The following is a 21276-nucleotide window of genomic DNA, read 5'->3' on the forward strand; positions in this document are numbered from 1 at the left end:
ATCAATCAGAAAGTGAAGGGATGGATAGATGAATGAATACATGTCGAGAATAAATCCTACTGTGACTCCTTAAACACCCAACTTCCCCCTTTTGAAAGCTCCCGTCTCGCTTCATGTCGAGGTTTCGTTGGAGTGCGTCCGACAAAAGCATCCAGCAAACATCGCGGTCGGAGCTCACATGAACAGCGAGTCTGTAATTTGGGGCGCTAAACGTTGGTTTCCAGCAGCGGTGCAGTGTGTTTCTGCGGCCGGTGAGACGGTTCTCCAGGAATTACAGATTACGGTAAGAGGAGAGGTTTTTGTTTTCATGTCAACAAGCTTTTATCTGTCTCCCTGTGTAATTTGCAATTACTGTTAATCTGTCCTGGGCTGCAGCGCCGCACTGGCTCTGAACGAGACGGACGACGGCGGGATGGACGGAGAGACGGACGAAGAAAGAAAGAAAGAAAGTAAGAAAGAGAGGATGAGCTAAGAGTGGATGAACCACGTCAGTTCACGGAGTTCATATGCGATCGTTCACATCCACTCAGGCTTTGAGATCCATTTTTTATTTACTTTTGAAAAAACTATGTTATAGATCGGCTCCTCCCTTCCAGTTCCCCTCATGGGACCTTATATTGATTTGGTGTTTATTGGAGGGATGTAAATCATTTTTCGATCTGTGAAATATGTTGCACATGTTCGTCCATTTAAAGGTGCAGTATGTAAGAATTCTGCTCCTCTTAATGCAAATGTATACGCACATATTCTGGTAGCTAACTGCTGCTAACTGTTAGCTCAGTTAACTGCTAGCAGACCCATCAGCTGAGCCTGTTTTTGCGGTACAAAGTAGCTAAGAGCTAACTGAATAGCATGCTAACCTCTATAGCTATCGCTGTAACACTTAAATGAAAACTAAAATCAAAATCAAAACTGCTATTTTTTCAGATTCTGTTGATAATTTAAGTTAATTAAAATATTATTTTGTCAAGAAAGTCAAGAAAGTTGAAGCTTGTTCATCGACCTGGCCGTCACCTCGGCACGACGAAGGTGTGAAAGAAGGATGAGAATCACAACCGGTCCGGTCGGATTGAAGGCTGCAGGTACAAACACGGGTCCGATGTACCAACCTTGGGCTTGGTGGTGTCGTTCTCCTTGACGATGGTCCAGTCCTCCCCGTCCAGGCTGTGACCGAGCTTGAACTTCTTCATGAAGACGTTCCTGTCGCGGTGTTTCCCTCCCTGGATCACCACGCCGCTCACCATCTTGTCCTGGCCCAGATCCACCTGAGAGGGGGAACACAAGCGGAGCAAAATGGTCGGTATCTTGCTGACAAAAGTCGCTCCGAGGCCTTATTGATCGCACTGTTCTCCGTGATTACACACTCCCAGTTCTGTATTCAACCCACCTGCAGCCACTCGTTCCTGAAGGGCTGCTTGGTTTGCTGCCCGGTCCAGCCCGACCTCCCCGTCAACAAGCGGGCGTTTTCAGCCACCCATCCCCGGTCGGCGTACGACGAGGCGCTGATCTGAGCGTCGGAGATCTGCCCGGACACCATCCCCAGCATCCCTGAACATGGATAGTCTGTGCAGAGAGGGAATAAGAAGGAAACACTGTTGGATCAGAAACTTTTGAAAGGCGTACAGCGTGATAAGAGAGACCACTTTCATCTTTATCCCGTCTCTGCTTTAGTCAGCGGTTTTTAGTGGATGCCCTCTGGGCGCTGCTGCAGTATTTAACACCGAAGACTAATTTATCATCCGTGGGACGAGTTTGGTTGAACTGACCATGATGCAGCTCTCTGTGTGTATAGAAGCTGTAAGATTTGTGCTTTACGACTTCTGCTTCTCTTCTGTTACAAAGGGCTGGTTCAGATCGGATCAGCACTGCGTCAGAATCTGCAGCCTTGTTTTTTTTTTCCCCCCGGTGGTGTTCGGAAAGAAAAACAGCCAGTTAAACAAATTTAAATGGCTGCATTGCTTCAGGCAGCAGCGAGACAATGAAATACGATCCAGCAAGTCCAGTTTGAGAAGAAGATCCATCAGTTTCTAGGCTTATGAAAAGGAAACAGCAGAGGGAATGTTATCGTAACGTGAAATGACGATGGTGACCGAATCTTTTACCGACTCCGATTCCCCCTTTTCCACCAAATTAGCTCTGGTTCTGATCTAGATTCTTGGGTCCTTGACGTATCTTGTAAACCAGCTCACATTTCCACCAATTTTTAGCAGAACTATCAATCAAAGAAGCGTCAACGACCTCAACATGATAAACCCACGTTGGTTTTGCTCTTCGGGTCAAGAAAAGTCTATTTTTGGCTTCCATCTGGGAACCAAATTGCCAAAATGCTCAAAACTAGCACTCGGTAGAGCGCATACCTCTGCCAAGGCCCAACATACCTATGCTAACAATGCTAACTCTAACCCTGGCTAAACTCTGGTGTGCCCGGATGAATCACTAGACTTCCCGGATCAAGCAAAGTCTTCGACCCTCGACTCAAATGAAGATAGTTGTATCTTCTCGTCTGCTGCTTCAGGGTGAGAATTTGCACTTCTTTTTTGCATCGTCCATCTGAGATTTGAATGAGAACACGTTGTCAGAAGCCCGGCGGCAGCTGGTAGCAGAGTCCTTGGCAAATGTTCGGAGGTTCAAAGTCTCGTCTCAGGGGCGCGTGACACCGACGGGCTCGGCTGTTGAAGGGGAGGCTACGCGTGGCCTCGAGGCTGCAAGACAATCTGTTGAACAACCGCGCCGGTCTGTTTTCTCTAACAAGTGCGGGGAAATATTCCAGGAATAATTACTGAGAGGCTTGAGATGTGCATTTTAGCTTATTTTACGGAAATAGGAAAACTTAACGATGATCCCGTCAGGAGTTTTAATCCATTACTAACAACGAGGGAGATCTAAAATCCGGGTCTGTGTGGTATCTGCATCTGACAAATGCTTCCAGAGTCATGTCTGGTGCTTAACAACAGCTCCCGAGGATGTAAATTCCTCCATAATGTGAATTTATTGCAAACCCATGTGTTCTTTATGGAAACCCCCTCCTACAGCGCCTCTCCGTGTGGGTTCTCGTGCTTATGAGAACCAAATGTTCTCCCAGGGACAGAAAAAAAGAAGGTTAAATGAGCGAAAAGTGAGCTCGACGTTAACACATTCGACCGCTTCATGTTTGTCATCCGCAGTTTGGTTGAAGATTAAAAATAGAAACAGGATTAAATTTAGGTCAAGATGAGGATTAAGTTGGGTTTTAAGAGTTCTGTTCGGTACTTTCACACGTTCCCGGTTTCCCAGTTGCGCCATTATGTCTCCTGAATCACCTGTCGAGCACTCAGCAGCCTGTTCTCCTGTGAGTAAGAGCCTAATATCTACTTTATGGAGCTCTCCTGCCGAGAGTTGCTTGTACCGTAGCGCGTCAAGGACTACGGTTTATGTAACGTTAGGAGGATGAGTAATGAGGCGGCGTGATTCTCCTCTGCTCCTCTGTAATGAATAACGGTGTCCTTCCGTGGGAGTTTTTTGCGCTCGCCTTGGAAGCTGCGATTATTTTAAATCAACAGAGAGCAGCAGGAGATTCTCGCGCGGCAGCCAAAAAGATGTTAAGTTTGATTCACGATGTGCAACAACACAAAAAAAGTGAGAAAATGTTGTTTAAGGGAGGATGTTCCTGACGCAGGTAGGAACTTATCCGAGAAGCGAAGAGTTCAAATCATCACACATGAGGCGTTACATTCCCCAAATAAGGACATATTCAGTGTTTTATAAGGCATCTGAGGTTTACGTACGTGCACGTAACGTCTGCAAAAGGAACATTGTTTTATAAACTGGGGAAGAAAGGTGCATTTGGATTCGGGAAAGTTCATCAGAAGTGTTTAGAAAAGTTCCCACAAAGCGAAAGAAAAGAGTTACAAGGACGGAAATGTAGAAGTTTGCGGCTTATTGTTGAATCTGGATGTTATATTAAATAGTACCGAACACAGATAAGGTGAGCTGCGTAACAAAGTTTCAAAATAATAAACATTTCTCACAGAAAACGGAGGAAACTGGTCTTAATAACTCTTTGTTGTTGATCAAAAACGGAGCCAAAAGGGATATTTTTCGGTAATGACCTGCCAACTTCCGTCCCTCCGCGGTGTTTAAATGCCTCGTAATATATCAGAAAATGGAAGTGACGGAGAGAAATCAAACGAGCGTGGGTGTGAGCACAAGCCCACAGTCCATATGTACGTTGGATTATATAAGAATTCAGATTGCATTAAACTTGAACGAACCCTGTGGTGACGGACGAAGTTGATAAAGAGAGAAAAACGCATGAAATGTAAGAATGGGAATGTGAAAAAGGACAAACAGGAAGTGTCGGCGCTGTCGTACCTGACGTCCTGCAGCCGTAGATCTCAAAGCGCATGCAGATGCCCTGCTCCCAGGAGATGGGCTTGATGCGGATGTAACGGGCCAGAGTCTGTTTGGGCAGGAAGGAGCGGACCTCGTCTGTCGGGTTGTGGTTCCCCTGGAAGATCTGAGGACACAGAGAAGAACACACTGAGTGATTCTGTTACTGATTCTCCTGTTGGTGCGATCAGTGACTCTGATACTACGACTCCTGCCACGAATTTACTACTGAGGTTTCAACACTTTCATGTGTTGGGGTTGCACATGACTACAGTGCAGTGATGTGCACAAGGCCCCCCCCCTCTTGTAGCCCAATTGTTGAAAAACGTGCGCCAAAGTGCTCTCCTGGGAGCCAAAACATGCGCTAAAGTGCCCTATCTGGAGCCAAAAAAGCGTGCCAAAGTGCCCTCTTGGTTGGCAAAACACACTAAATTGCCCGTTGGCTGGTTAAAACATGATAAACTGCCTCTTGGAGGGCCCTCCTGGGAGCCAAAACAAGCGCTAAAGTGCCCTCCTTGGAGCCAAAACATGCGCTAAAGTGCCCTCCTGGGAGCCAAAACATGCGCTAAAGTGCCCTCCTGGGAGCCAAAACATGCGCTAAAGTGCCCTCTTGGGAGCCAAAAAAGCGTGCCAAAGTGCCCTCTTGGTTGGCAAAACACACTAAACTGCCACCTTGGCTAGTTAAAACATGATAAACTGCCCTCTTGGGAGCCAAAACATGCGCTAAAGTGCCCTTCTTTTCGCCCCTGCCCTTCAAAAAGTCTGTGCACGCCACTGCTACAGTGTGTCTACATATAATAATAAAAGCGTTGCTGCTTCATCAATGACTACTTGATAATCGGCTGACAAGGTTTCTGATAGTCGTGTGGTTTTATTAGAATCTGGTTCGACCCAAATCGACTTAACGAATCTGTTCGTCATGCAACATCCGAGCCGGACCCCGGGTTGACGTGTTTGTACCCCCCGTCCGTTATTTGTGTTGATGCTGTCACATCACTGCTTCGCCGACAAGAAAACGGATCATGATTCTGACGAGAGAAGCGGGCTGGAACGCTGACTTCCCAGTGCATCATTTCAGTCAAGGCTCATATTAAGGATGCTGTCAAAATGCTGTCAGCCTTGAAAAAACATTGATTCAGCCACCCACGCTGCTGTCCCCATTGATTGGAATGCAGAGTCCTTCATTACTCATCAATAATACATATCTACGCGCGCCGACAGCATTAATGACTCCTCGTTACCTTCGGCTTCGAGCCCTCCTTCACGGCCACCCAGTCCTCGCCGGTGGAGCTCACGTCCACCTTGTACGAGCGGACGTAGTAGTGCTTCTTGGTCTCTTTGGAGATCGCTCCCTGCGTCCCGACGGCTGAGATGAACCGGAGAAAACCCAAATCCACCTGGAAAACACACACAGAGAGAGAATACAAGGACAAGTTAGTCAACAGGGAGCAGAACCACAGGCCAGGTGCTTCTGCAGATGCAACATATTCTTGTATCCATTCAGTTCGCTCATGACACCTTCCAATTGGAGCAGTTCTAGACTAAACTCTTTATTTTTAAACTCTTTATTAAAGGGACAGTGTGTGTAATATATCAAGTATTTAGCGCCATCTAGCTGTGAGGTTCTACATTGCAACACTCCTTTGCTCACCCCTCCCGTTCTGAAGACGCTGGAGACGTTCCGGAAGCTACGGTGGCCCTGACGGACAAGAAACTCATTTTCAAAATATGGACTCTTTCCCAACAGCGTCGAGTATTTCTACTGATTCAACAATGAGGTAAAGATGTAGTTAGTTATTGTTATTGTTAGTGACGAACGCTTTCGCTGAGCTCCCTCTCAGTTCTGCAGTCAAGCTAGCTCTGAGCGAAAACGCGTTCAGCCTTACTACGTAGTACCACGTAGTGCTTTGTGTCCCTCTCGGCAGTCCGTAGTTTTTTTAAAACCGGAAAAACATGGCGGCCTCCATAGAGCTTGCCCGTGCTATGTATATTCAGATAGGTAATTCTTCGCTCAGGAGGATAAGTCAGATTGTTGGCAGAGGTAACTGTACACCAATGAGGACTTACTTATAAACGAAGACGTTGATTTGAGTTAATAAATTACTTAAATTGTTACACACTGTCCCTTTAATACATACAGAGGCCCAATACCAATATTTCCCACAGAGAGCAAACACTTGGGGACCTCGAGGCAGATCCGGACTCAGCGATGTTTGAAACAGTCCAGTGAAGTTAAATTAAATTAATAAACGGACCAAAATGGAGCTGCTGTAGATACAAATACATAAATATACAGCTGAGCAAGACAAACAACCAGCTTCTGCCTAGAGAGATAACAGCAATCATGTGAATTCTGACCAAAACAATTCCACTTTTATATAATTAACTACAGAACATTGCGCAGGAGGAAACAAGCATCATGGACCAGAAGCTCATGTGACAGTGTGAGACGTAAAAATGAATGGCGTAGTTGCCGAATCTAACTGATTATCTTGTGTAAGCAATCAATTTGTGTAAAGAGACGTCGCGCTAGAGTTTTTAAAATGTATTGTTTGGCGCTTTGAGCACCACATGTTTGATTTTGGGGTTAACCGTCACTTTAAGAGTGTTAAATAATGTTGAATAAAGAGACGTTTGAGGTTAAAGAAGCCGATAGAGACACGTGATGAGAAATTACCGTCAAAAAGCACTTTGAAGAAAGGAAATTAAAGACTGATGACGCCAAAAGTTTTGTCTTAAAGCCAGATTTAAGCTCAAACTCGAGGTCGTGTTTCTTCTCAGCGTCTTAAAGAGTAACTGCATCAAAAATAAGCCCTTTTTTTTCCGATGTAAAGGAGCCAACATCATAAAGAAAACATAATCTGAAGGTTAAAATTAATTACCGAGCTTCACAGCATGATCCCGCACGTACAACTCTGCCTTGTACCTTGTTTGACTTGAAGCGTCGGGGAAACAAGAGGCTCGGATCTCATTAATTATACTGCGATCCGTCCGTAAGTAGACAGTGAAAAATCAGAGCAGGACACCGGAGAGATGGCCAGCCCCCGTTTGTTAAGACTGCCGCCTCTCATTACAAAAAAAAAGAGAAAAAACCTTCACAGGAACATTATGCAGTCAGTGTGCTGCACTACTAAACTGCTGACACCGGGCTGTAATTCACGAGAGCTCTCCTTCATCGCTTCCTCCTCAGACACCCGCTGAGACGACGTCCTGACAGCTGAACGTCCTCTCAATAGTTTCTGTTTCTTGAAGTGACTTAAATTTAACAACAACACGAGAATAAACTGTGTAAGATCTGGATGGTTTTAGTGATTTTTGTGATACTTATTGATTCAATCTCTTCCTAGAACTGGATGAAAGCACGACATGTGATTTCATTTTTTTTCAGGCTTTTTGAGTTCTGATGTCCTGAAGAGGCTTCCTTCTGAGAATCTGAGAAAAAGTGTGTGTGTGTGTGTGTGTGAGAGTGTGTCCACCCGAATTGCTAATGACTGTGTGACCTGTGGTGTGTTGAGAGAAACTATGATTAAATGAGGCATAAATACAAAACAACCCGACTCTGTTTTGTCATTAGCGCTGGGCCAAGCTTAGCCTAGCTTAGCACAAAGACTGCAGACGGTGGGGAACTGCTAGCTTAGCTCCGTCAGAGGTGACATGATGTGTATTTGACTGTAACACTCTATTAGACCCATACTAATGAGTCGTATCCTCATAATGTGACCTGGGTTGCCAGGTTGTAACTCTGGATAAATGCCCCGGGGTGCATTGTATGTAATAGTAGCAACTTTGCTTACGTGATCAAACATTTAACATTAAAAATATATATATTTTGGTCTTGTGGAAGAAGCTAATCTTTTATTTTAGAGAAAAAGACATTAGCAGTTTCTTTTCCTGCTAGCCGCTTGGCTTAAAATGTCTTCCATGATCTCTGAGCTGACAGAACAGAGCAGAAAGTTTTTCCACACTCTCGTCTGACTGGGTTAGATAACAAACAAGCAACATGTCAGAGGTGAGGGTCGAAGTGTCACGGAGAAACTCACACAAACTGTGAGCCAGCAGGCGAGTTGTGCTAACGATTTAGCTCGCGGTTAAAACACAGAAGTTGGACATAGAAAAAAATGCTAACATTGTCAGACAACCTCCCAAAAAATAACAAACGAATCACACGCAGACACACAAATCAACGAGGACAAACTATGTTCAGACAGAAGTGATACTTTATTGGTGACCACCTGCTGTTTAGTTTCTTTTCCCTGACGGGTTTTAATTCTTCAGAAATCTGCAGACCGAAGCTGTCACAGATTTAAATAGCCGGCGTGTCTCTGGTGGCTGAGGGGAAAATCCCAGTTTGATTGTGTGACTAGACTTAATGTGTTGTTCTTGTGTCTGAATGAGTTGGAAAGCCAAGTATAGCAAACGAACTCTGAGGACGCACTCGCCACATCCTGATATAGATCCAACCTTTATAAATCAGACGTTTTTTTTCTCTTTTGACTAAACAAGTGTGATCATCTTCATCCCACGAGCAGTTTCACTTGTTCATAGTAACTCCGAGTGACGTTATCGCATCTCGCTGCCGCACTGTCTTCCACGTTTCCTCATGAAGTTATGATCTAAATGGCTAAAATAACAGATAAAACATAGTTTTTATCTCACTGCGGCGAAGAAGCGTCCGGAAACAAGGCGGTTCAAAGTGCTTGAAAAGAAAAAGATCAAACAAAAAATTATAATTATCGTCAGAGAGAGCGATAACAGAAAGCCTTACAGTGGTCTTCTTTAAAAACTCAGCGTCCACAAATACTAGAAATTAAGAAAACCTCAGCAGACAGAATGTGGCTCCGTGTACAGTTTTCACATCAAGTTCCTCCGAACTGCATTAAAGCACGAAGCGGAATCCATTTATTATCACGGCTGCATTAAATGAGGTGACACTCCATTTGACTTCCACTTCGCTCCGCTTCGACGAAACAAAACTGCTTGTTTGTTGAGTTTGGAAATGATCAGTTGCACGCTAAAATACACGGCGCTTCAGTCTGCGGGATGCCTGCGACGCGCGGCGTGTAATTACATCACCATAGAGACGCTGCCGCGGTGACACTGTACATGGGAAGGGACCAGAGGCCATTATTTAACTTCTCCCACTGTTGCTTTTTTCAGGAACGGAGAAGGAAAATAGCTTCTCGTGGGTCTTGTGTGGGCTCGCAGACTGACAGGGAGACCCCTGGGAAAACTAGGTTTCGTGGGATTGACTCGCCGCCGTTTCCCAGCTGCCTTCTGATAAAAGATTCCCACGAGATGCATCACCCCCCCCCCCAAAAAACAAACACAACGCGTGCTGCATGTAACGACGACACATATGGTGTAAGTTTTGTTGTGAAATACATAAACAAGCTACTAGATACTTTCTTAAGAAGTGAGCAGAAGCGGTTCCTGATCATCTTTCAGCTCGCTTTAAATTAAGGAATGTTTCCTTCTAGCACGCCATCAATAAGAGACATCGGAAGTGAAATAATTTAGAATTTGACAATTAAAAATATCCTTTACTATCCTTTAAATCATCTCATGACCCAGGATTTACCTGAGTGCAGACCCCAGTTTGAACACTAGTCGAAGCTTTACACGATTTGATGAAAGTCTCTGAGAATAAAAGCGTGAAGGCTTCTTTTTAGAGCTGCATACAGATCACACAGGTAGACAAATAAACCTGGCATCATCTGGAGACATGTCATAGACCCGCCGGTTCACCATGATAGTGTCACCTTTCCCCTCGCCTACAAGGTCTCATTTCATCGTCAGGTTGGAAATAACAAACGCGCAACGTTTGGTCAGACTTTCAAAATAAAAGGCATCAAAACTATTCGGTTACGTTTTGGAAAACATCCGCTTAAAAGAACTCTGTCCTTAAAACAATCACCTGTGACCTTTGGCTTCACTCATGATCAAACCCTGATGTCCAACCTGAAAATCCAGTAAACTAGCCATCATTCCAACCCCAGCCTCCTCCTCCTCCTATATGGGTCAACCAATACCGATACAGGAGCCTAAAAAACGACACTTGTGTCCGAAATTCATCTCCAACAACCAGAACTGTTCTTCACTCCAATTTTGACGTACTTCACTTGAGCATTTCCATTTCCTGCTACTTTACACTTTCCTCTCCACTTCGTCTATTTAAAAATGTAGTCACTCTTTAGTTTGCAGATTCAGATTATTCAATATTTATACGCTATTAACTGGGAGCCATCAGATATTCTTGTGGGCGGGACATGACAGAAAAAAAATCCCTGATATGATGATGGGAAAATGCTGAATGTCGGCTCTGATCCACCTCTACTGCTGACGCAACACCTTCATACACGCATGTGCTTTTCACACCTAGTGTAGGAGAGGAAACCTGTTATACTGTCACCGATTGAATATTAAATACTTTGATACTGACCTCAATACATCAGAGTGTCATGCACAGGTCATGATAGTTTGTAACGGTAAAGCACAATTCTCCGAAACGTGGAAAAAGAAAAGACAAAGACGTACCAGGAGTTATAAATCACATCCTGGATGAGTGACGGATGATTAATCTGCAGCTGTTCTGATAATCCATTAATCTTTATTACTTCTGAAGTGAAATTTGCTCTTGAGACGGTTTGCTTTGTCTTATTAGACGGTAAACTGATTATCTTTGTGTTCCGGAGCGCCGGTTAGACGAAACAATCAAATAGAGGGTGTCGCCTCGGGCTGCAGGAAACTGTAATGGCCATTTTTTTTTTCTTTTTTTTTCTTGATTGGCAAAAATATTACACTGAAACTGACCTGATATTAGTATTTTTCAATTATCTTACGATGAACTCCTTGAGGGTTTTGTTGATTTGAATTCTTTTTTTAGCTCAGAAAATTAGGAAAAAATAACACAAAAGGCTCCGTTCTGTCCAACAAGACGGCTTTAAAGGGACTTTTTACCCTGATTACTGTTTCCACTGTGCAGAAAAAGCAAAATTCACGACCGACATACGTGTTCACAATCAGATTAATTGTAGAAATACGAACAATGAACTTGTTCCGTCTGAACGTAACTTTTGACGGATGTAAAAATATTCCGGTGTTGTGCAAAGACTCACAGCTTTCCAGCGTTTGAGTGAAACCATTAAGAGTTAATGACGTCGCCTCGGTTGAAACAGGAAACAGTGAAGCCGTCGGCCAGCCGGTACAGTCGTTACATGTTTTCAGTCGCTGCCGGTCAAAGCTACAATCTCCAGACTTCCTCCATCAAACGGCCGAGGCTAATTGCTCTTCCATCTTCTAATTACTCAACGCTTGGCAGTGCCTACATGTGTGCCACGGAAAAATAGTCACACTTAAAGCTTTTTAATGAAGGGAACAAAATGCAGGAAGGGGACATAATTCAGTCAAGTGTGGCTAAATGAGATTGAAGAAGAAAAAGCACTGCTACTTCCTGCCAACAACAGGATACTGCTTCAGCGGCGATAGTGAAAGAAAAGAGCCTCAATTACTCACGTCTCATCTGAGGTCCACTGAGGAGAGCGCCGGACTCTGGACTGAATATCTTTACTACAGGAACACGTTTGTCTTCGCTGTCGTCTTTAATGCCTGTGTGCCACGATTCTGCCACGACCGACAATGTATTTGGATGTTTTTTGCAAGATTGGATGTCCATGAACTCAACAGACATTGTGGTCAAATCGCTGGTGTCTTGTTGGGAAGAGGAGGTTGTGACGTATCCATCAAGGAGGATTTCACATTGATACATATACAGATTTAAAGGTCTGGTTTGCATGATTTTGCAGGTGCAATAGGTAGAAATTGAATAAAATACTAATAAGTATGTTTTCACGAGTTTACAATCACATGAAACTAAGAAATATTGTGTTTTTTGCTTCCTTAGAAGAGTCCTTATCCATCTACAGAGGGAGTTGTAGTCCTGCCAAGTTCCTACAGAAGCCCAGAATGGACAAACCAAACCAAACTGTAGGTGAGCGAGAGGCGAGGGATATTCAGTTGGTCTGCAATCCGCAACCTCGCTGATAGACGCTGTTAAATTCTACACACTGGACCTAAAACCACTTGTGTGTTGGTGTCTTGACAAGTCTGGAGCCATTTTTCTGTTGCTATTTTTCATTGATTTCTTTCCTGCAGACTTTATCCCATTTGTGTTTGGTCAAGGTTTTTTCAAGCAAACAGAAACAGCCATTGAAAGCCCAACAGTAGACCTATCAGAACCAGGGATCATGTTTCTATTTAGTGACTTTTATACCTTGGAAACGTATTTTGTTTTCATCCAAACAGTGCAACACACCAATCCGACAGCCCTGCCTCTTAATATAACATCACCACAGAGTCCTTAGTTGTGTTCTTGTTTGGATCTATGACCCAGTTATGTGTCTGCTGAGTGACCTTTATGACCACTGGGCCCGAAAACCTCATCGCAGCATTTCAACATATCTCCTTGACATCGCTGAAAAACAAATAATTTAGTTTTTTCATGTCTGAAATAGCAGCCGTGAGTTTGTTTGTTAATCCAACAGATACAGAAACTTCGGATACATTTTGGGGGCTCTTTTTTCTATGATTAATGACACAAATCCATTTCATCCCTTTTTTCTGCCTCTCCTGCTTTTGAGATTTACGATAAGAAGCTCGACTTCTTCCACCGCAGCCCGCTGACGTGCTGAAAGAAAACCCAGACATGTCCTCATGTGTGTCTGCACATTAAAAGACCTGATTTGTGTCGAGCTTTCTCTCGGTTATTGACATTTCCTGGGTTTTTTTTTTGCAGTTCACCGCGGCTTTCCTCCAGAGGTCTCCGTATAGCAGGGGACCCTTAAACGCTCTCTGGAGGATCTTTTGTCTTTTAGTTTCCCCCCTCTCGCCCCGGCTCGGCTCGCATGAGGCCTAAAATGTGTTCTCCAGATGCACGTCGCTGAGCTCTTCTTCCTGGTGGCGTCACAAGAGGATCCTGAAGACAAACGGCGACCGACGGCGTCTATAAATACCTGAAGCCGAGGAGGGGAAGGAAGCCTTTCCTGGGCTTACATCACATCAGCGTTCAATAACAAGTCAATTCTGAGCCACAGTCGTACGAATGAAGCTTGTTTTTTTGTATCAGTCACATTTTAAAAGGCAGTTAACGTTGCCTGAAACGCAGATTTGTGTCGTTAAATCACCCCAAAACACTTTGAGTTTCGTCTTAAATCGACTTTTCTGATTCCAAGTGTGCACTAATCCATAACCTCCCCATTAAATTCTGCTTTTAATGCTGGCGTTACTTTGCATGAGGTTATTTTACTGCTGCATAAGTAACATTTTAGCACTTTTCTTGTCCTTAAGCATTACAGTTAATACCTCTGTCATCATCACCGGTGTAATAAAAAGAAAAAAAAAAAAAAAATGTGCCTAACAGATGGCGAGTCTTCTCCGTTTCGTTGCGAATCTCGAGCGCTGGTGATGAAATGAGTCACCGCGCCGCAAAATATGATTACAGATTTATCATAAAGCGAGATAATGAGCTCACTGTCTGCCGCCATCCAAATGGCCACCGGGGCAACATCCCCCCCCACCCCCCCACCCGCCGACAACATTATGAATAGTAACCTGAAAATAGTATCAATAAAATATAAATGCCTTTGAATGAATAATAGAGGTGTTTGCAGTGGAGGAGGCAGGCACGCAGGAATTAACCAAGTTGTAATTTTCTTCTCAAATAAGATGAATGGAAAAGCTGCGAGGCAAACCATGCCGCGCGGCGTCGGCCACGCACCGCACTTAATCAAATAAAATGGAAAATTCTTTTCACAAAAACAACCAGTCATAACTCAAACGGCTCACGGAGTCAGGAGGAGGGCGGGAGGCAGCGCTGCTTCTGGAGCTATAAATCACTGTGACGGGGGGGGGCGGTCCGCCATTTCTTCAGGAGGGGACTTGCCAACAACAAAGTCTTTACTTTTTTAACGGCACGCACGTAGATATCTGTCGACCGGATGCTGCCGCAGCCTCGGGCCGAGCGTGTGACTCTGGTGCAGATCTCATGACCGCCGAGCTGAGTGACGAGCGTCGTCGCCTCCTTCTGTATCTACAAGCCGGCGCGTCCTCGTAAGGAAAACACTGGAGTGTTATAACGGTAGCAGCAAACTGCGCCAGGTGTTTTTTTTTTACCTCTCTGTTTTATATACGTCATGAGAAGTGGGTCCTCAATGCAGTCCAGTCAAACAACATGAGAAAAACAACAAAAATGTACACGTTTGTCGCTAATTTCAAAGATAAGCAGTGTGTCAGCTCTTTATATTCGTGTCATATGTAATTACAAGGTTAAATATTACTGTTAGACGTTATAGATCTGAAATATATCACGCTGCATGAGGGTTGAACAGCAGCATCGCACTGAGTTTGTATAAAGAACTGCTGTCCGGTCGCTTCTCGTCTGCAGAATCAACCCCCCCCGAGTGGAGCTGCGCGTCCTTTATTGACGCCCCCGGTTCCGCCCACCGTCTGTGCATTCTGTTCCTTCCTGTTGTGTTTCAGAACCCGTCAGATACAGCAAACACTGCAGATCACACACACACACACACACACACACACACACACACGGCAGCTTCACAATATTTTGCCCAGAGGCCCCCAAGAAAACCACACAACCAGTCCTCCTCTGCTGGAGTTCTACACTGCTCATCACATCACCACACACAAACACTAACCCGGGGGTTAGTTTGCTGTTCTGTTCTGTTCTGTTCTGGTCTGTACGACGATGTTTTATAAATGAAGTGTGTCGGCTTCTGCACGAGCTTCCAAAACCGGTCGTCTTCACCCGACGCTGCGGTCCTCCTCCAGACGAGCACAACACAAAAATGCGTCGACTACAAAATGTTTTCTTACTCTCCTGTGAGCTGGCAGGAAAGTATTAAATGATCTAATCCCATCTAGAACATATAGATAGAAGATAAGGCATCGCTGGTGTTTTTGCAAAATGTCCTTAAACGTCCCTCATTTCAAGCACCGCCTCCTCTCAGAGAATGATTTGTCCCACTTGTACACGACTTGTAGAATCAATACGTACTATATGAACCCATTTGCTTCCATCAACACGCCGTCCTTCGTATCATCACATCCCAGAGGGCTCAGCTGTGGCCCGGGAGCTAAAAGAAGTCCCCTGACGGACAATAGAGTGCCGCTGCTACTAATCTGGCACCGAGGCCGACTTCCTGTCTACTTCCTGTTGTAACCTCCACAGGAAGGAAGCGAGGGTCTGCTCTTACTGCGAGGGGCATTGTGAGTCTTCCTGTATTGAGTTCCTGTCCCGGACAATGGGACCGTCCTAATCGCAGGCTGCGCCCTTACAGGTCCGTCTCACCTAAACCATCTCGGGAGAAGCAGATGCTTGTTGTTAGCAAACGTCTCGGTGACCTGTCGTCCTGTCCGCCTTTTTTTAAAATTAATTTGGCGCCAAAGGGACTCCAAACAAATCAGGCTGCAGTTCCTGTAGCTTCGGCTTAAAAACGTGGTGGAATGCACTCTTCTTCAGGGGATGTTCGTAGATATAATAAATCAGTCAGGCTGTGTTTTCACTGGGGTCGTTCCTACTGTACGTCCCGAGGGTCTTCTGCAGTTTTAGAGTCGGGGTGATGACGTCGAATCAGTCGGAGGGTGAACACGCTCCTGTCTGACATTGTTCTTGTAACAGCAAGAGCCAGAAATGCATTTGGTTGGAACAGAGTTAAGAATTCAAGGTAATAAGAGCTGGTGCCATAGTAATTTAACATTTCTATGTATGCTAAATTAGTTGTTCCTCATATAGAGCAAAGAAAATGTAAATTTACTGCACTCTGGCTTCAGGCTCGGGAAGTTGCCGTCCCCTTTATTCCACGGTGTTCCTCAGAGAAAGCTAACTTGATGGCGGCTACATGCTGGTGATGGTCATGGTATATCTACGTGATATATGGAGGTATGTGGACTTGCTGAAGATCTGAAGAAGTGAAGAAGCGTCCTGCATAAGAGGTCAAACATCAAGCAAGTCCAGTTTCCTTCGTATAGCACGTAGATATAAAGCAGCTAACGAAAAGGATCTGAAACTGTAGCTGAAGAGAAATTAACTTGCTAGCCGAGCTAAAGCTAAAGTTCCTTTTTTCACCTCCAGCTCTCTCGTTCTCTCTCTGACAAATAACCAGATTATATTAAACTGACATTTTGGTTATCTCGTTTCTCAACAACCAAAACTACGCGAGGCAGAAGCTAAATCTTATCATGAAGCTAAATTAGCTTGACTATTGCCGAGCTTAACAGAGAAGCAGTGAGCCGACTGCCTTTTTCAGCTTCTGACTGTATTAAATCCGTACATAATAACATCACACTTATAACATACTTAGCCAATAGCGTTGCCCAAACACACGATAAACACATGATGTTGCCGAACAAGCCACAATCTCGTAAAGCCTAGAACGAATGCACAAACTCTACGTGCATCTCAACAGAAAAGATTGTTGTATTTTTCATATAATAGAAGCTGAAATGTTTGGACCTCTCAGTGCCGGTGTGCCAGTGAACCTGTTTCCTGCCTGAATACATTCAACAAAATAAGAAAAAAAAGGTTTCAGAGTTCACTGAATGAAACGCGCCTGATGTGAACGCAGCCTGAACTGGAAACAATTTGTTGCACGAGGCCCGAACACGACGTACGAGTCGACCTGTCTGCACCTCTTCCCTCTGAAAACCTGACCGGCAGCGTATTCTTTAAAGAAATTGTGCTGCTGCAGTCTTTCCACATTCAGTGATCGCAGGCTGCCGTACGTCAGATTTCACAATGAAGACAGAAAAATATGTCAACCGCGCTGGAGAGGCAGGTCTCAATAAATAATGCATGTTGGGTTATTTCCTGTTTTTTTTTCAGTGTAAAAGTGGTACAAATGAGTGAACAATATTCAGACCAGATGCGAGCGAGATCTCGGAGGTACGGCACGGTTCAAACCGAGGGGAGCGAGCTTTCCTCCTTCCTACAGACCTGAGATCAGACTGCCAAACAAGAACCAGTGTGACATAACTTCAGTTCGTCCTCCAACTTCCAGAGAAGTCACTGACCTGTATCCACTCCCTGATGGTGTCGTCCGAGGGCGTCCAGCCGTTCTCCTGGTAGTTGAGACGCGAGCGCTCAGGCGACCAGTTGGAGTTGTACTGGGAGGAGGCGGTGATCTGCTCCGAGGAAATCTCTCCCGACTCCATGCCCAGCGGCTCCACACAGGCAAACGCTGCCAGAGACAAGAAAAAAAAAAACCTCCATTAGCAACGAGTTCAAGAGTTCAGACCGAGAGGTTGTTGTTTTTTTTTTTTTTTTGAATGAATGAATCCAGAGAGCTGCTAATGTGTTTGGTTAAAAATAGATGTGATAAATGTTTGCCTTTATATCATCGTGCTAAACTGGACGAGAGGTTTCTGTTTCTAAATACATCGCAGGCGCTAAATTAAGTGACGAAGCCCAGATTACCAAAAGATGAATCACAGTCGGGGTCAGAGAGCAAACGTTCGTCATCCTAACGACCCCTTTAACAGTTTAAAAACTTTATCACACACATCATTAGCTAGATGAACTGATTTTTTTTTTAAAGATTTGCTCACTTGGTTAAAGTCGAGAACTGGGGTTGTAAAAAGAAAACACTTGGAGATAGCAGTTGTAAACCTGTGTTTTTGTGAGTCAGGCAGAAAAACAAGCGAGCATTGTGATTGAAGTGTCACCCAGACGTCGTAAAGTCTGTCCCGGCTCCCTGCTGTGCGCTCAGTCGCGGTGGTAAAAGAAGTCGTTTCAAGCAGCTCCTGTTGAGGCACTTTAGCTTTTCTACTGTCTCCATGTACTCTTAAACATGCAGAGAGTCGAGTCTGAAACCCACTGAGAGCTGAGAAACTGTCACCGAGTGTGATTTAAATGTCAGTAAAAGCATGTTGTGTTGTTCCTCAGTGTACGTCTAGATTCTGACGGCTGGCTGGTAATAAAATATAAGCATGTGGAATTTCTTGAGGCCACAAACTGATGGCTTTTCTTAAACCACTACGCGATCATGATGCTGTATTGTTATTATCATCTTCAAGATCCATTTATCTAGAGATTATTGAACAATTCAGGTTGTGAACTGTTATTTTTTTCAGCGTCAATCGCTCTAAGTTTCAGAGTATGACGTCGTAGCATTGCAACCTTTAGCACTACTGCGGTTGTCGGGTTATTTCAGAAGGTTTATTTATATGACTTTTCATCCAGAGATCAGAGTTCATGTCCTGTTTTTGACAAAGTCTTAGGAGTGAATAGTTATGTAACGTAGGTGATGTCGCGTGACATGAGTTTCATCACGTGTTTTAATCCAAAGACTGGCTTTTTCGTGCACAATCATTTGCCGATCTTAACATTCAAAGTATTCAGCACGCTTTATTTTGATAGTCTAACCAGAAGCCATCATGTAACGTATATTGTCGTAACGTGACCGCGGAGCCCTTCGAGTCCAGAACGTACGAATTTGATGAGTTGGGAGTGAGAACGTGTCGGTTTATTCTGACCAACAGTCCAAAAAAGAAAGATAAATTAACTAGCGATGATATAGAACAGACAAAAGTAGCACATCTTCACAGAAGAGAGGCTGACAGACACATACACACTTAAAAAACACTGTATTATAATCAACCATGTGTCAAAACACTCATATCACGTCACCAACACTGGGTCAGTTACATGGTCACGCTCACCCAGTCTTGGGTCGACTGTAAGTGTTTTTAAGTGTGTATAAAATACACATGAACCCTCAGAGGCACATATCGCTGCTGAATTTGTGCAAATTCAGCTCTTAATTAGCTGATTTCCACTCTAACTAAAAGGCGGCACTCCTCCGTCGACTGAGAGAGAAACTATTCTGCAATCCTTCGGCCTCCTGAAACCATTTGGACCAACTCAAAGAACGCGTCTGTATCTCTGAGACGACAGTGTCCACGCTGTAACAGCAGGGGACCCTGGGGAAGGAAGAGGGAGGTGGAACAAAAGGAAGTGTGTCTGTTTGTGTGTGTGTGTGTGTGTGTGTGGGAGGGCTGTCTGGAGACACCAGGTCTGCCAGACTGACACAAACACACTTAGTTCATTCCAAGTTCCACAAATAAACGAGGGAGAAAGTTTGCTTGCGACATCACCAAAACAAAACAACGCGGAGAGCTTATCAACAATATTTGCTAACCTGACAATTTTTTTTTAAGACACCAAATTCCTCCGGTACAGAGCTTTTCCCAGAGGAACCTCGCCAGAAAAAAAAAGGCGAGTTAAACAATGAGAAAGTTACACAGCGAGCCGATAACTTCAGTTCCTCCAAATTCTCTTTCTTTTTTTCTGTTTCCTGGCTTCATCCTCCTCATTGCTATTCATGAGGACCACCTCCGTGTCTCCCCTCACAGCAGGCGTGATGAAGAAACTTCGACCGCGGGGAAGATGGCAAGCTCGCCAATCAAAACGGACGAGAAAGGACATAAAACTGACGCCCCCACTGATCGCTCAGCGGATCAAAGGCCCGGCTGGAGATGATGGTCGGGTGAGAGAGGAAACCTCTAAATTCACTCCGGGATGTCATTTGTTTGATTCCTCTGAGGCTGTTCGCAAAGATCCAGTATGAATAAAAGTTTACAGCCGATGTTTCGACCCTTATTGTCAGATTTAGCCCTCCAGCACTGTCGGGTGAACTCACGCAGGCTAAACCGCCATCACATAATTCTACTAAATGTGTTGATTTGAATGGATTTTAAATGGCTGATTTAATCAGTAATATAAAGCAGAATGTTTTTTATTAAACTGAACCAAAGTTTGTTGGTCGGCTGCTGCTGGAGAGACCGAAGTTAGACATTTAACAACAACTGTTAGCTAACTGTTTTTACCTTTTAGCTGTTTCATTAGATCAATTTATCAGTTACCATTAGCTCGACTTACTATCAATGGTTTAAAATTAGCCTCCTTTAGCTAGTCCTATCTGTTTCAACCATTTAGGCTAACCATGACTTTTAGCTAACTGTTTTAACATAGCATTCATTTAGCTAAATATTTAGCCCATCCACATCCCTAGCATGCTTTTAGCTAACCTTCAACAGTTTCCATTTAGCTTTAGCAGTATATGTCAACAACTTGTCCATCACCTTTAGCTAACTAATTTTAGCTAGGCCTATAGCCTGTTATCATCTAGCCAACTGTTATCTAATTACTTGTAGCTAACTATCTTTACCATGTATCTGATTTATCAGTTTCAATTGATTACCAATTACTTTATTTCAACAACTTAGCATTAGCCTACTTTAGCTAGGTGTATCTGTTTGACCCATTTAACCAGTTTTACTCTCCTATTTTGCTGTTTCAATCACTTATTTATTAATTTTAGCCAACTAGCCAACTCTTAAGCATTACATTAGCTACTCGCTTCAAACATTTAGCCTGCCCATTATGCAGACCCTGCTTTTAGCAAACTTACAATTGTTTATCCATTACATTTAGCTTGAATGTTACATTTCAACCACTTGCTCAACACTTTTAGTGAACTATTTCAGTGGATCTGTTAGCCTACTTTCAGCAACCATTTAGCCGATAGCCTACTATTGCTAGTTTAGCTGTTGAGCATTAATTAAGCTGTATAACCATATTATAGGTGAGTAGGATTTTAAACATTTATGCATTACTTTTAGCAAAGCATTTTCAAGTATTTACTGATTAAACACATGATTAAACTTTTAGACATTTAGCTGTTTCATTGTTTGGACTTCTCCGTTAGCTTACTAACGATGTATTCTCAGTTAGAACAAGTGGTGTTCAGGTTGGCTTATTATGTGGATATGTTTTCCTAATAAAAGAAACTATTTTTCCCCCCAGCAGCTGCTAAAGTCGCCCGAGCACCTCTGGCTGTG

General features: G+C 43.9%; 1 protein-coding gene across 3 annotated transcripts in view; it reads right to left on the reverse strand.

Moving 5' to 3' along the window:
- LOC115572562 (neuropilin-1a-like) overlaps positions 1 to 21276 on the reverse strand; it is a 111486-nt gene that overhangs the window by 17933 nt on the left and 72277 nt on the right. For all 3 annotated transcript variants that reach the window (XM_030402758.1, XM_030402757.1, XM_030402755.1), the window contains exons 6-10: positions 17449 to 17615; positions 5610 to 5765; positions 4351 to 4495; positions 1388 to 1563; positions 1110 to 1265 (exon numbers count right to left, since the gene is read on the reverse strand). In XM_030402758.1, coding sequence (XP_030258618.1) covers positions 1110 to 1265; positions 1388 to 1563; positions 4351 to 4495; positions 5610 to 5765; positions 17449 to 17615 — 800 coding nt within the window. The remainder of the gene's footprint in view (positions 1 to 1109; positions 1266 to 1387; positions 1564 to 4350; positions 4496 to 5609; positions 5766 to 17448; positions 17616 to 21276) is intronic.

This window comes from Sparus aurata, chromosome 21, assembly GCF_900880675.1.
Source record: "Sparus aurata chromosome 21, fSpaAur1.1, whole genome shotgun sequence".
Taxonomy (NCBI): domain Eukaryota; kingdom Metazoa; phylum Chordata; class Actinopteri; order Spariformes; family Sparidae; genus Sparus; species Sparus aurata.